This window comes from Triticum dicoccoides, chromosome 1A, assembly GCF_002162155.2.
Source record: "Triticum dicoccoides isolate Atlit2015 ecotype Zavitan chromosome 1A, WEW_v2.0, whole genome shotgun sequence".
NCBI classification, from domain to species: Eukaryota; Viridiplantae; Streptophyta; class Magnoliopsida; order Poales; family Poaceae; genus Triticum; species Triticum dicoccoides.
In genome coordinates, this window is record NC_041380.1 from 467,749,436 (window position 1) to 467,765,763 (window position 16,328).

Sequence of the window (16,328 nt, forward strand, 5' to 3'; positions counted from 1 at the left end):
TGGCCATAAGACCACATGATACGAGACAGATCGGCGGCGACGCTGACAAGAGGCATGAATCAAAGTCACCTATTTGCCCGAGACGAGAGACAAAGGGGTAAGGACGCTCGTGCACTCTCTCATTAAGTTTATTTATATGTTAGTAGGAGGTTTAACTATTTTTCAAGTTGTGTTCAATTATGTATGAATTATGAAACCAAAAGTGAAGTCTAATTGAAGTATATGTTGAAAATCGGTCATATTTTAATTATGAAGTGCTATATTCACGTGACAAAGCAGGGTATTTTTTCTTTCAAAACAACATTTTTGGGTTTAAGTTTTGGGCAACAATTAGAAACCACCCCAAATATCTAAGACCTTTTGAAATCTCAGTTTTGAGATGGCTTTTTTGGATTGAAGGTTTTAGTATTCTTTTTTTACGGGTGTTTTTAGATGTTCTTCGCTAGGGTTATCATAGGACTCCCCACCCCCTCTCCGCTTCCTCGCCCCGACTCCCACCTGTCGTCCCAATCTCTCGCCCCTACGCCGGGGACCCCCTTCTCTCGCCGCCCCGCCGCCCCGCGAGTTCCGTCGCCGCTTTCGCTGCCGCCCCGTCGGTCGTCGAACGCCGCCTAGTCACCGTCGCAAACCTCCACGCCTGCTCCGTCCCCACATCGACACCGTATTCCGCCTCTCCCATCTGCCACCTCAACCGCCGGGAGCGCCTCCCTCGCCGACCTCCACTGCCCCTCCGCTACCTCATCCGCCAATAGCGAGAAGGTAAAGCTCACCTCTGCCCCCACCCCCGGCTCCCTGCTATGTATTTTTTTCTTATGTGTGTGAATTTCTATGTTTGCATACGAAGTAGACCACTCTTTTCTATATTGCGGAAATCGATGGACATCTGTTATTGTCTGCATGTGCAGCATTGTGTACGTATGGGGAATCTGCTTGTGCAAATGTTTGAAAATTCGTTTCATGCTTTATCAAGTTTGCCATTATTATCTTCAAAGACGAAACATCGATATGTTTCTATTCGTTTAGATGATGATTTGGCAAGAAAATGACTACAACCAATTGTGAGAGGAGCCGGCTTAGTTGCTGTAATGTGTGCTTACATGCTTACGAAGAGCCAGGGAACACACCTCGAGGATAAGAATTGGTCGTATGGTTGATAATGATATAGCTATGGAGTGCATTTTGAGATATATCATTCAACTGGCAAAAAATGCTCATACCAGCTTATAATGACAAGGGCTCCTTTTTTCTTTTGTGTACTTTCTTAAGAGAGGGACAATTGTTGAATGATAGCATACATACTTCTACCAAGGAACAAACAAGCAGCAATGTTTTTTCCTAGTAGTTGGTCACAACCATAGATTGATGACTCTGCAACCAATGTTTAGAAGATATATAGCATGTTTCTGTCTTAAGAGTATCAGGGATTTAAGGCGCAAATGCCATGGAATGTGGATAGCCATGTCCATGCGTCGTACCTGTTTTTTTTGCTAACCTCTTCAAAAGTTTGTTTTCTGTAAGCAAGTGGACCTAAAACCTTTTCGTTTTGATATGCATGAAGTACCAAAACAGTTACTTTGGTCTACTGTACCTCATCTTCATTGCGATTGGAAGGCAAGGCTCAAGTCTTCTTAAAAGTGAAAGCCAAGCAAATGCTTATGTTACTTCTCAGTTTGCACTCGCTTGATTTAATTTGAAATGCAAGACTTGTTGTTATCCTGTACTTACCTTTTTTTCTCTCTCTCCTAATTTAGGACCTGTTCGTTGGATACTGCCATCGATGGAGAGCAGTGAACCACTCCAGGTAAAGCTAAGCGTCACTTTTTGTTGTTTCTGCAAATACTGCTGATACAGATTGGGGTATTGTTCTTCACAAATTGGTAGGATAACTAGTCTATCCTATCCGAGAACAAGCACCACGCAATATCGCCTTTGGGAGATGAACTCAAATCTACCAAACTCTTAATTGCCATTCTCTCACATTGCACACTTAACAATTCACTCTACTTATGTATCAAATATACGTATCAAAAACTATTTTCGTGACACTTAGATTTGTAAAGTATGATCTAAATTAAATATATATGTGTAACGTTTGCGGATACACGTGTTGATGGCATTTTTACATCACTTGTCTGTCATTAGTCAGAATCTGAATGCTCTCATTTTTCTCGAGAAAAATGTGTTATGTTTCTCTTTATATTTGTACAATAAGACGTGTTTCTATTATTCATTGATGTACCTTTGATGCATTTATCAGGATATAATGTGTGAGTTCCGTGCTGGTAAGATGTCTCTTGAGGGGACACGGGTGATCCCAGACACACGCAAGGGACTTGTTCGTATTGGAAGGGTATGCATGCTCTCATTTCTCTGTGTCTCTAGTACAATTATATATTGTCAGCACAGTTCCAAGGCATATACATATTCTTATATTTATTGGTTATTCAAGTGTAATTATATATCCACTTCTTTTGTAGGGTGAAGAAGGCTTGATTCATTTTCAGTGGCTTGACCGTGGACAAAACATAGTTGAAGATGTATCCTCTTTAGACATCTCTTACTAATTTTAATTCAATACTAAACTTAGTCGTTTGATATATAACCGATTGAAAGTTTAATTTGTAGAATTTATGTGTTTATATGTTTGTAGTCCCAAGGTCCTTGATGGACTCATGTTTAAACTTGGAAATGTCTCTATTTTGTTCCGCTTCATATTCTATTATATTTCTGAAGATACCGTAGCTTTGTCTTCTGTCTATCCTTGATTCTATTTCTCCCAGGATCAAATTGTCTTCCCTGATGAGGCTGTCTTTGAGAAGGTATTTATATGAAATATGTATTATTCAAGTTTGATAGGCTCTCCAAGATTACTTTAGCGAACAATGGAACTTCAGTGATCAACACTGGCTCATGTCATTAGGTAACAGAATCTTCTGGAAGGGTGTACATCTTGAAGTTCAGGCATGATAACAGGAAATTCTTCCTATGGATGCAGGTCAGTTAGATGTAAAGAACTCCGTTGTGAAAACCATTACCCTTCCCACTCTCTAACAGCTGACTTCCATTGTGCTCTTCATTATGCAGGAGACAAATGCTGATGGGGACTCGCAAATATGCCGCCAAGTTAATGCCTACATAAATCGGCCCTTGGGTATGCTTTGATCGTTTGGTTCCTAACTCTCAACTGTGATAGTGTCTTAAGGTGTACTGTTGTGCAGATGGCGATGCAATTTCTATTGAAGCAGAAATGTCACATGAAGATACAGCTGATGATGACATCTCTTCCAGGTATGTGAAATGAAATGCTAGATCTGATGCTGTCTGAGCACATGTATTTTCTTCAGCCTTTGCAATGCAATGGGTAGCCAAGTCAACTTTTAGAAGGTTGCGTATTTAGGCTCGTTTCGTGGTTGTTGTCTTTGCTCTGAAAAAGTTTTGAAAATCTACTACTATATTCAGTAAGTCAGATTGAACTTAGATTAGATAAATTCTGTTATTCAGTTATCGTCTCCTTGCATTTCATTTCATTTAATAGATTCTCCAACACAGTACTATTATTTGTCTCCAACTTGATTAAGGAAAAAAAACTAGCCTAAAAGCGTTTCAACCAAATGAGATTATAATAATCCACCGCAATGCCAAATGGAGTATTAATCTTGATTTTCAGATGGAAATCATATAACCAGATGGATGTATGGGCAAACTAAAATAAGTATATTTGTTGCAATCTCACATACAAGATATTGCCGCCTTTGCCATGCTGGTTTTTTTAATCCATATTTCGTTTTTCTCATTAATACTGTGATGTTTTTGTAATTATATCTATCAAAATATTGCCTTATTGTTTCTTGTGTGGCATATACGAAGTTTCGTAATCTCAATTGTTCATTTCCATGCTAGGTTGTTAATACATCTGATTTGCACACCTATATGCTTTATAGTTGCATGCTCTACTAAGCACAAGTACCGACTTTTGGGTGCTGTTGCCAAATTGCTAACACTATGCCCTTGCTGTTTCCTTCTTTCTTCCGTGTATATTTCAGAGCTGGGAATTTAGTTGATCAGAGCATGACCGCTGATATGGCTGGTGAAGTGACTTCTGCCGCTGGACCTGTACGACTGTCTGACCTTCAGAGAATATTGAGTTCTATACAACCATCTGGTATGAGCAAAAAATCATGTCCTTTTCTGTATGTTCACTTGTTCGACTTGCTTCTGAAACGCTTTCGTCCATTCTCCTGGCAATTTCAGATGCTATGGCAGATCCTGATGCTGGTAAGTGGCATTCTGAATCAATGTGCTTTTGTCTATGGCCTGCTTTCTGTTTCATTATGTTGGCTTGCTGGTGACAGGATTGAGACTAGGAGACATCTTGAAGCCTGAATTGATATTGCCCCTAATTGAAACTTTGCCCATTGAACAGTTGGCATCACATCTTCCAGAGGTTTGTATTGGTTGTCCTTGCTTTCAGTTCAACTGAACCCTTTGCTCATTCTGGTAACTGCTCGATTCCAGGGTTCTTGGACTGCTGGTGATATTCTTGAGCTGCTGCAAAGTCCTCCTTTGCGACAGCAACTGGATGCCTTTACTCATGTTAGTTACAGTTACCCCGCTTTCGTCTTTCTGCTGCACATCTATGTGTCTGATGGTGTTTCAAGAGTCACTCTAATAATGATGTTTGCTTGTTTTGCAGGTGCTGCAGACTGGCCAAATAGATCTTGCTCAGTTTGGAGTGGACCCTAGTAAATGTAACCTTTTATGTTCCTTTAGCCTACAACTTAACTTTTAATTTATATGCCCTAAATGGTTTTGACAAAGTTACACGTGCATGTATTATGAGCTTTGCAAATGCTTGTACCACCATTTTCTCTTGCTCATCCTATATAAGTTACAGTGGGGAGCGGGGAAAATATATTGATGGTGAGGAAGTTCTTATATCTGTTTTTACCATGGCGTCCCCATAAAAATTATATAAAAGATAGTTTGGGCACGAGATGACTATGGTACATACTTTTAGTTAGAAAGACTTTATTTTGTTTCATTTTTTTTCTACTCTCCTGTGCTCCCACTTGTTGGATGACAAGTATATGATGGTTGAAGTGTACTAGAGAGGTGATAGGGTTTCGGTTGTGATTGGCCTGTGTTTTTTAAGGGCATGTTTGCTTTGCACCCACACTTTGCCAACTGTTAGGCACACAAAATTTGGTACTCCCTCTGCAAACAAATATAAGAGCGTTTAGATCACTAAAATAGTGATCTAATCGCTCTTATATTTCTTCACAGAGGGAGTAAGCGTTCAGTCGTAGCCACAGTTATAGCGTGCACACTTTCTTAGCATCTTACCCCATTTGTCATAAGACTCGTATCTAGCCAACTTTTGCCACAACTGTGACTACTAATTTGGCGACCTCAAAACTATGACTTGCCACTTGTGGCACAAAAGTATGGTAGAGTGTGGAAGGCAACCAAAGCTTTGTCTCCACGCTTTTAGGCCATCTTTCCTTTTACCATATGATCCAACTGTTAAAAGTAGCCCATATATGTAGTGCTTTGGTTGAAGACTTCTTCACATGGCTCTAACATTTAGCAAAGTAAAGTGCATGATGAGTTAATTACAAACCTGTGTAGCATAGTTACTCTTTTGGGTACATCTCAGTAGCTTTATTCCTGTGGATTTCTGAAAAAGCATTAGAACAGTTTTATATTATTCTGTGTGGACGTCTGTCATCTAGGAGTTGCTATCTATGGTTTACTTTAGCTTTACTGTGGAAATGACCATTGCAAAAAATATGAGTTTTATTTCACTGGCAGATGCCAACCATGAACCATCCATGATGCTAGTATCTGAACCTTTCAAGTGGTTCTGTGCAAGTTTTGAAATTTTAGTTAGATATCCCATGTCTGAGACGCTTAATCTAGTTACTGTTGGGGGATCATTATTGGTACTCCCTCTGTAAACGTTTATAAGACGTTTCAGGTCACTGAAGTAGTCTTATATAAGTTTACAGAGGGAGTACTGCTTAGGATATCAACCAAAGTTGCTTCTTTGAAAATTAATTCTTTTGTTGTTGTGTTTCTGACAGACAAGTTCACAGTTGCCTCATTCCTGGAGGCATTGGAAGACTCCGTGGCAAAAGCTTGTACAGATGGAGACAATGATTCAAAGGCCAAGAAAGATGGTGGAAATGATCCCATGGATGAGACTTGATTGCGCAGCGCACCTAGGGGTGTGTGGCCTTGATCTGAGTTGCTCATGCCGTCATGCGCGGTGGAACTTATCATGTTTGCAAATCTGATGGCACACAAAGCAGAGGACGTTTTATTTTGTCACCCCCTCAAAATCTAGATGCTATTTTGGCTGTGATTTTTTAGATACTATCAGTCGCTTCCATATGTCCCAGTTGATTCCATGTCGTGACTTGAGTATTCTGATGAAAATGCTTCCATAGTCGTATAATTTATATTCTGATCTGTGCCTTGCGCCGTATGTCTCCGTCGAACGAATATCAGATAATACAGTAGTGTGGTCTGCTAGATGTCCCTTTTGGCCTGAATTGTAGTTTCTTTTGGCTCATGGTCTTTTAAGTGGCTTGTTGATCCTGCACGTCAAGTCAATATACGCATATGAACTTGAATGAAAATGGCTCTGTAAAACATTTGAATTTATTTTACAAACACAAAGTCTAGTGTTTGATTTTGAAGCGATTGTGGATATGATGTGGCCCCATGCACCGTCGCTAATGATGCGTGAGAAGCTTGCAGCGGGAGGACGGCGTCTAGGGATCAATGCGTACATGTGCTTCAACCAGAAATGTGTGTGCTCGTTTCAATCAACAAAAGCCCAGGACGTGTTTGGCTGCCCTCATCGATTTTGGTTTTGGTTGCATTACATGTAATAATTCTCAGATTGCCCTGGCTGAGCAAAAACAACCTATAAACCATTATCTGCGCATAATTTGGTTGCCTGCATATAGGTTAGTTGCATGAGGAAACTAATTTTAATACGCCGTTTGGTTGGCCGCATCGCATTGGGCGCACATATGACTTGCTGTTTGGTTAATAGTGGTGACTTTACCACACACGATCTGACAGTTTTACTCCTACCTACGAAACAAATTACGATTCATCCTAACTGCTATCAAATGACAGTACACATTATTAAGAGCCATATGGTTGAATAAGGAAGTTCATCGTTGATGCTAACTAGATGCAAGTCCATCTTCCTCTTCTGCTGTTGTTGGTAGTTCTTTCTCTTCCTCTTCCTCTTCTGTTGCTGCATAAGCATTCACATGGCCTCCGTGTTGTTGCAGTTGGTGCTCTTTTCATTCGAAACATCCATGGAGGCTCTGCTCCCGCATAAGCATTGGAGCATAACTGATGACAGGTCTCTCATAAGCATTGGAGCATAACTGATGACAGGTCTCTCATAAGCATTGGAGCATAACTGATGACATGTCTCACTAGGACGAACAACTCACCTGTGCATGAACATGAGTCGTGCCTGAATCACGGCTACCAGTGCTCCTGCTTGAACTACCAGCCTCATCCGCACGTCCATAACCTAGTCGACATCGAGGGTCCGTTCAGCAATGGGGAAATCGATCCTAACAACCAACCTAACATAGGGGAGAGGGGGTGTTGCTTACCAGCATCGGAGACGAGGACAACGAAGGGGGGGGGGCATGGTTGAGTCAAGGACGACCCAACGATCGCGAACAGGAAGGGGAGCACCAGCTCCTGCTGCCTGATAGTGCTGCTGCCGCGTCCGCCGCCGCCGGTGGCTTGCGCAGATCCGAGTCGCCACCGCCGCCGGTGGTGAGGCTAGAGGAAGTGGTTGTCCTAGAGGTAGTTGTGACCGAGTAATTGGGGGTGATGCTAGATTTGGCGTTATGCCGACGCACCCAATTTCCATCTCCCGCCATCCCCACTCGTTTTCGGGTTGCTCCCACGCGTGCGAGCTTGCGCTGCACTGAGCTTGGCTCGTTGGAAACTGCCGATTCGAGGGTTTCCAGTGAGCCAGGCTCTGGGCTGCTTTAAGGTTCATGCTGAGCCAACCTACCCCGTATGCAACCAAACAGACTTTTTTGGCCCAACTCGGCCTGGTTGGGCCTAATGCGGGCAACCAAACATGTCCTAGTGTATATGCACATCTCTACTATCAAAGCGAAGTCAGTACTCATTTTGTTCGTATCATTAGCCAACCCATCATTACGATCAAGGCTACTTTCTAGCCGATGGCATCTATCCATCATGGTCAACATTTGTGAAAATAATTTCTAAGCCCGGGAGCAGAAAACACAAGCTTTTCGCTAAGGCGCGAGAAGCACAAAGGAAAGACAATGAGAGGGCATTTGAAGTGTTGCAAGCAAGATTTGAAATTGTCCACTGGGCTGATCATTTTTGAAACAAAAATGTCTTGGAAAACATCATGTTGTGTGATCCTACACAACATAATCATTGAGGATGAGAGGGATATGACATACCTAATGGACTATGAAGATATTGGCAACCTCGCCAGCCCTCGCAGGAACTCAAACCGCATTCAACTATTTCTTGAGGCATCTGAAAGATTAAAGACCTAGCCTCCCATCACTTGAAGGAGAATCTCATTGAGCATAATTGGACATTAGCTAGGAGATGGTGCGTTTAAATTGCTTCAAAATTCATTTATATTTACTTGAACGATTCATGTGGTTAGATTATTTGTTGCATTTGTGTTATGTATTGTATTTGTATTAATGGTTCGTAATAATAAATTATACTCATTGTTTGATCTAAATTGTTGTAAATGGGCTAGAAAGAACGTATGAGTATGATCCAGTGGCACATGGGTCCTACTTGTAGGGAAAATATTAAGGTTGCATTATGGTGACTTTGTGTTTGCACACAACCTGTTGATAACCCACAAGTATAGGGGATCACAACATTTTTCGAGGGTAGAGTATTCAACCCAAATTTATAGATTCGACACAAGGGAAGCCAAAGAGTATTTGAAGGTATTAGCAGCTGAGTTGTCAATTTAACCACACCTGGAGATTAATTGTCTGCAGCAACGTGATCAGTAGCAAAGTAATATCATAGTTTGATAATAATGACGACAGTAACAATAACGGTAACAATGATAGCAGTAGTTTTGTAACAAGTGCAACAGTAACGATAGCAGTAGTAACTTAGCAAGAACAATATAAGATAAATTCGTAGGCATTGGATCGGTGACTTGTTGGATGATATTCATCATGAGACAGTTATAACCTAGGGTGATACGACACTAGCTCCAGTTCATCAATATAATATAGGCATGTATTCCGTAAATAGTCATACATGCTTATGGAAAGAACTTGTATGACATCTTTTGTCCTACCCTCCCATGGCAGCGGGGTCCTATTGGAAACTAAGGGATATTAAGGCCTCCTTTTAATAGAGAACCGGAACAAAGCATTAACACATAGTGAATACATGAACTCCTCAAATTACGGTCATCACTGTGAGTGGTCCCGACTATTGTCACTTCGGGGTTGCCGGATCATAACACGTAGTAGGTGACTATAACTTGCAAGATCGGATCTAGAACATGGATATAATGGTGATAACATAAACGGTTCAGATCTGAAATCATGGCACCCGGGCCTAAAGTGACAAGCATTAAGCATGACAAAGTCATAGCAACATCAATCTTCGAACATAGTGGATACTAGGGATCAAGCCCTAACAAGACTAACTCGATTACATGATGAATCTCATCCAACTCCTCACCGACCAGCGAGACTACGAAGGAATTACTCACTCCCGGTGGGGAGCATCATGGAATTGGCGATGGAGAAGGGTTGGTGATGACGAAGAACGAAGATTCCCCTCTCCGGAGCCCAAAACGGACTCTAGACCTGGCCTCCCGATGAAGAACATGAGGTGACGGCAGTTCCGTCTCGTGGATCATGATAATTCTTTCTCCCTAATTTTTTCCTGGAAAAATAGGTATTTATGGAGTTGGAATTAGGGTCTGCGGGGCCACCAGGTGGGGACAACCCACCTGGGCGCGCCAGGAGGGGGGGGGGGTGCCCTGGTGGGTTGTGCTCACCCAGGTGCCCCCCTCCGGTGGGTCTTGGCTCCAGAGATTCTTGTTTATTGTATAAAAATTCCTCGCAAAGTTTCGTTCCATTTCGAGAACTTTTATTTCTACACAAAAACAACACCATGGTAGTTCTGTTGAAAACAACACCAGTCCGGGGTTAGTTTCATTCAAATCATGCAAATTAGAGTCCAAAACAAGAGGAAAAGCGTTAGGAAAAGTAGATACGTTGGAGACCTATCAACTCCCCCAAGCTTAAACTTTGTTTGTCCTCAAGCAATTCAGTTGATAAACTGAAAGTGAAAAAGAAAAACTTTTACGAACTCTTTTGCTCTTGTTTGCATAAATAAGCTTAAACAACACCCAAGTTTTCAGCCAACATTATAACTAACCATGCCGACAATAACTCTTAAAGATTATATTAACTCATATCAATGACATAATCAGCTAGCGAGCAATAATAAGATATCTCAAACAACAATATGTTGTCAAAACAACCATGATATAATATGAGAATAGTGGTATCTCGCTAGCCCTTTCTGAGACCGCAAAACATAAATGCAGAGCATCTCCAAAGTCCAAGCCGCGACTAAACATTGTAATTCATGGTAGAAAAGATCTAGTCATGATGCACCCAACATTAGCTACACACAATGCATAAGTCATGACAGTAGTGCTCTCAGGTTCTGGCGCTTGTTTTAGAAGGTGATGACACAACATAAAAGTAAATAGATAGTCCCTTCGCAGAGGGAATCAATGATTTGCAGAGGTGCCAGAGCTTAATTTTTAAAACAGAGATAAATGATATTTTGAGACATGCACCTTTTCTCATTTACTTCACGACCATCAGTTATCAATATCTTCCATGCTAAGCACGCTAGTGGCGGTTCCCAAGCGATAAAAGTAAATGTTTACTCCCCTTTCACCAACAATCACACTCCACGGCTTGTCCGAAACAACGGGTGCCGTCCAAACCAACAACAGTCCCGGGGGAGTTTTGTTTAATTATTTGCATTTTTTAGTTCGGGACTGGGAATCCCTATTACCGCCCTTTTCTCGTGTGATGGCGAGTGAATAAACACTCGATCTGAGAATAACCCGCTTAGCATGGAAGATACCGACCACCTCCTATCGTTCCATGAACGATCCAAGCACACAAAAGGATTTTTTAGAAGTTTTTAGAGGTGGCACATGCAAATTTACTTAGGACGACAGGGTAATACCGCATATAGGTAGGTATGGTGGACTCATCTGGAATAACTTTTGGGTTCAAGGTTTTTGATGTACAAGCAGAATTCCCACTTAGTACAGGCGAAGGCTAGCAATTAGATTGAGAAGCGGCCAGCTAGAGAGCAACAACGATCATGACCATGCATTATGCGTAAGTAACATTGGACACTAGCATGAGTAGGATATGAACACCATGAACATAAATATCATAGAGGCTATGTTGGTTTTGATTCAACTACATGCATGAACATGTGCCAAGTCAAGCCACTCGAACATTCAGAGGAGAATACCATATCATCATACTACATCACAATCATTTTAACGCAATGTTGATATCCAAGATAAATCATTATCCACTCCTAGCTACTTATGCATGGCATGAGAAACTATAATATCTAATTGTCATTGTAAGCATATTTAATCATAATGGGATGAATTATGTGTAAGGGCATACTTATCCCTAAGGTGTTTTGGTGATTGATGACAATGCTTTTGCAGACTAATCATGTGCTTTGAGCTTTTCAGGGATTCATCCTTTGGCACGAGATGATTCTTTCCCCTTGGAGTTTTTTATTCAAGACGGTGTAGCTCTTTCATTTCTAGTTTTTGGTCTTGTCTCGTAGGAGTCACCGTACTATCAAGAGGTGGTCCGCTTTGGTAAGGCTTGGGTGGAATCATCACGCACACTTCCTTTTTGCACCCTCTGAGCCTTCCCACGTCGATGGAGGTCTCTTTTCTTGCGTTTTGAGCATGCTTTGGTCCAAGCGGTAGTACCGCGGTACCCAGCGGTAGTATTGCTTGTGGGTTCACAGCCGCAGTACCACTGCGGTACCGGGCTCCTACCGCGTCGACTCGAGGGGGTCGCCTCTCGTGTCGGGTTGTGCGGCACTTATCAGCGGCAGTAGAAGCGGTAGTACCGCTCGAGAGCGGTAGTACCGCCCTACCACCGCGGCAGTACCGCACTGGGCATGGTTCCTGCTCTTTCTTCAAGCCCTCCTAGACTGCACGGTAGTACCGCGAGGGGGAGCGGTAGTACCGCTGGGTCCAGCGGTAGTACCGCTGCCCCCTGCGGTAGTACCGCCCTCTGCGGGGCTGTTTTGGGGGTAACGGTTGGATGGTTTCCCCTTGTATAAAAGGGGGTCCTCTTCTTCTTCGTTGACTCACATCTTCCCCCAAAAGCTCCATTAATACTCCAAGCTCCATTTTCGACCGATCTCTCTCTAGCCAATCAAACTTGTTGATTTGCTCGGGATTAGTTGAGAAGGCCCCGATCTACACTTCCACCAAGAGAAATTTGATTCCCCCACCCACTAATCCCTAGAGGATCTTGTTACTCTTGGGTGTTTGAGCACCCTAGATGGTTGAGGTCACCACGAATCCATATTCCATTGTGGTGAAGCTTTGTGGTGTTGTTGGGAGCCTCCGATTAAGTTGTGGAGATTGCCCCAACCTTGTTTGTAAAGGTCCGGTCGCCGCCTCCAAGGGCACCAATAGTGGAATCACGGCACCTCGCATTGTGTGAGGCGTGAGGAGAATATGGTGGCCCTAGTGGCTTCTTGGGGAGCATTGTGCCTCCACACCGCTCCAACGGAGACGTACTTTCCCTCAAAAGGAAGGAACTTCGGTAACACATCCTCGTCTCCACTAGCTCCACTCTTGGTTATCTCGTACCTTTACTTGTGCAAGCTTACTTGTGTTATTTCCCTTGCTTGCTTATGTGCTTGGTGTTGTTGCATCATATAGGTTGCTCACCTAGTTGCATGTCTAGACAACCTACTTTGATGCAAAGTTTAATTTGGTAAAGAAAAGTTAAAAAATGTTAGTTGCCTATTCACCCCCCTCTAGTCAACCATATCGATCCTTTCATTATGGATACTAGGTTAAACATATTTACACAAACAGAACAAGTATAGTTCATACCAGTTTCTCTCTGGCATGACCAGTTCATCGAATATCATCATTATTGCCTTTCACTTGCACGATCGAATGATATGAAAATAATAATAGTGCAAGAGTGCCGTGGACTAAGCTGGAATCTGCAAAACATTTTATTCAACAGGAGAAGACAATGTAAATGGGCTCTTTATTAGATCAACAATTATTCATATGAGATCCACTCAACATTTTCATCGTGGTCTTCTCCTTGGTAAGACTCGAATAAAAAGAAAAGAAACTCAGAGAAACACACTGAAATATTTTTGGAGTTTTTGGTTTTCTTGAATAAGCAAATAAAAGGGAAAAGTAGAAAACGAGAAAAACTATTTACACGGGAAAGCTCCCAACAAGCAAAAGAAGAACACGGAACTTTGGGTTTTCTTTTTAGTGCTACAGTTAAGCATGCATAGAAAGTAAACTAACTACAACTAATTTTTTTGGTTTTTCTAAGGGTTTTTCAAACACACAAGAAGAAAGCAAGAAAATAAATTAAGCATGGATGATACAATGAAAAGTGTGAACACCGACAAATGGAATAAGTGAACATGAATGTAATGTCGGTGAGAAACACGTACTCCCCCAAGCTTAGGCTTTTGGCCTAACTTGGTAATCGATCAGTAGTCGGCGTGGTAGCTCACGGAGGTTCTCGGTGTGGATGCCTTGGCCTGCCGTGCTGCCTCCACTGCCGCATTGTGAGCTCGGGCCTTGCTCTCAAGAACAAAATATCTTCCTTTGCTGTGATAGTCAAAAAGAGCAGGCGCAGGCAAATATGTGTGCACAACCGATGTTTGGTTAGATAACAGATTGTAAGTGAAGTTATGAAATTTTCCTTTGAGGATCTTATGACTCTTTAAAGCATCAAAGTCTAAATATTGCATGGGTAGGATAGGGTCAAAGGAAAAAGGTGAAACACCCAGCCCTCGTGCTAAACGCGTGGCATATATTCCACCATAGAAATAGCCACTGTTAGCGTTATGCTGCAGTCTGCGTGCAACAATCACTCCAAGGTTATAACTTCTTTCACCGGTGAGAGCGGTGCGTATGAGGGTGAAGTCTGGATCATAGAGCGCGCTACAGTCTTGCTTGCCTACTATACATTTCTCGTTAAATAATGCAAAGTACTGAGTTGTGGGAAAATGAATGCTCTTTATTCTACCTTGCGTCACTCCCCTCGTCTCACCGTAACAAAGACTAGTCAAGAATGATTGGTACTCAACCCTTGGCGGTTCATCAAGCGAACCCCAGAATGGGAGTTTGCAGTGGTGAGCAAAACTCTCTAGTGAGATGGTAAATGAATCTTCATAAAGCTTAAATGACACCCTAGACTCACGGGGATGGAATTTAAATCCTTTGACAAATGATTCGGTAAGGATGTGGCGTTACTCGCACTTATCTAAAATGTAGGGACCGAGACTGGCATTGTGAACATATTGCTCAAATTCCTCCTTAATGCCCACACACATCATATAATCATCGCAAGGCCATAAGCATGTTTTGATGGCTACAATCTTGAATGGAACTTTCACTTGGTTCGACATAAGACGGACGAGCGGAGTTGTCACTAGAAGATGCCCCCGAGGATCTCCTCCTCGAAGAACTCCTTCCAAATAGGTTCAACATGTTCGCGTACAAGTTTCTGAAAATTTTTGAGTGACAAAAATTTATCAACAAAACTTCATAAGATTGATAGCAACTACTCATAGGGATACATAGAGGCCATAGCAAGCATCCAAACTATTTAGAACTCTAAGAATTCAACATGCAAGCTCATCTACAACATCACCAAGAGTAGCTAATTATTCAAAATATAAACCACTAAAACAAAAACTAATTGGACAAACGGTGGAGTCACATACCAAGCAACAATCCCCCGAAACAGTTTCGGAACGGGAGCTTCGAGCAAAGAGATCGAAATCCGCGGGCTTGAGAGCAAGAACATGGGAGAGAGAGCTATGGGGATTTTTTTCTGGAGGTAGGTGATGATGTGGTGTAAAGAGATAAGTGAGGGGGCCGATGTGGGGACCACAACCCACCAGGGCGCGCCTAGGGGTCCTGGCATGCCCAGGTGAGTTGTGCCCACCTGGTGCACATCCCTCTGATATTATTTGCACCAGAAATTCAGAAATATTCAGAAAAAAATCGTATTAAATTTTCAGAGCATTCTGAGAACTTTTATTTTTTGGGTCATTTTTTATTACAGGGAAATTGAGAAAACAGACAAAACATGGGCATTTTATTTTATTTAACTAATAATAATAAAAAGTAGGGACAGAAGGTAGTGCTTACTAAATTCATCAACTTCATACTGCTGAAAAATGATCCATTAATAAGGTTGATCAAGTCTTATTAACAACCACTTTCGATTAGGATGAAACCAAAGAATTTTCGTAAATCACTAAGTTGCCTCAATGGGGATATGAATGTCCCCAACAATAAGCATTTCATATTTATTTTTGGCAGTAGGTAGAGGTATTTGAAAACTTCCAATAGTGATTGTTAGAGATTTTTCAATAACATTAATACCATTCACTTGGAATTGTTTCTTCGGAAAGTGCACCATATGCTCATTACCATTGATGTGAAAAGTGACCTTTCTTTTATTGCAATCAATAACAATCCCTGTAGTATTCAAGAAGGGTCTACCAAGGATAATCAACATGTTGTCATCCTCGGGCATCTCAAGTATAACAAAGTCAGTCAAAATAGTAACATTAGCAACAACAACAGACACATCCTCACAGACCGATAGGTATGGCAGTTGATTTATCAGTCATTCGCAATGATATTTTAGTAGGTGTGAGTTTATTCAAATCAAGTCTTTTATATAAAGAAAAAGGCATAACACTAACACCAACTCCTAAATCACACAAAACAATTTTCACATAATTTTTTTTGATGGAGCAAGGTATAGTTGGTATTTCCGGATCTCCAAGTTTTTTAGGTACTCCATCTTTAAAAGTATAGTTAGCAAGCATAGTGCGCCTTCGCCGCCCCGCGTCCCGCGCCATGGACGCCCGTGCGAGCTTCCAGTGCCGCTTCGTCCTTGCTCAGCCATCATCCCCGGAGCCTCCATGGCCGTCCCTACGTCGTTGCTGCC

General features: G+C 41.9%; 1 protein-coding gene across 1 annotated transcript; it reads left to right on the top strand.

The window, feature by feature from the left end:
- The first annotated feature begins 449 nt into the window (after positions 1-449).
- On the top strand, positions 450-6,600 carry LOC119279682 (26S proteasome regulatory subunit RPN13-like). Its single transcript, XM_037560845.1, has 14 exons — positions 450-759; positions 1,752-1,801; positions 2,258-2,350; positions 2,478-2,537; positions 2,781-2,819; positions 2,921-2,995; positions 3,085-3,151; positions 3,219-3,288; positions 4,044-4,162; positions 4,252-4,275; positions 4,353-4,444; positions 4,516-4,593; positions 4,694-4,748; positions 6,084-6,600. Exons 2-14 carry the CDS (start codon positions 1,778-1,780, stop codon positions 6,206-6,208), a joined length of 921 nt encoding a protein of 306 aa, XP_037416742.1. The 5' UTR covers positions 450-759; positions 1,752-1,777; the 3' UTR covers positions 6,209-6,600.
- The last annotated feature ends 9,728 nt before the right edge of the window (positions 6,601-16,328 follow it).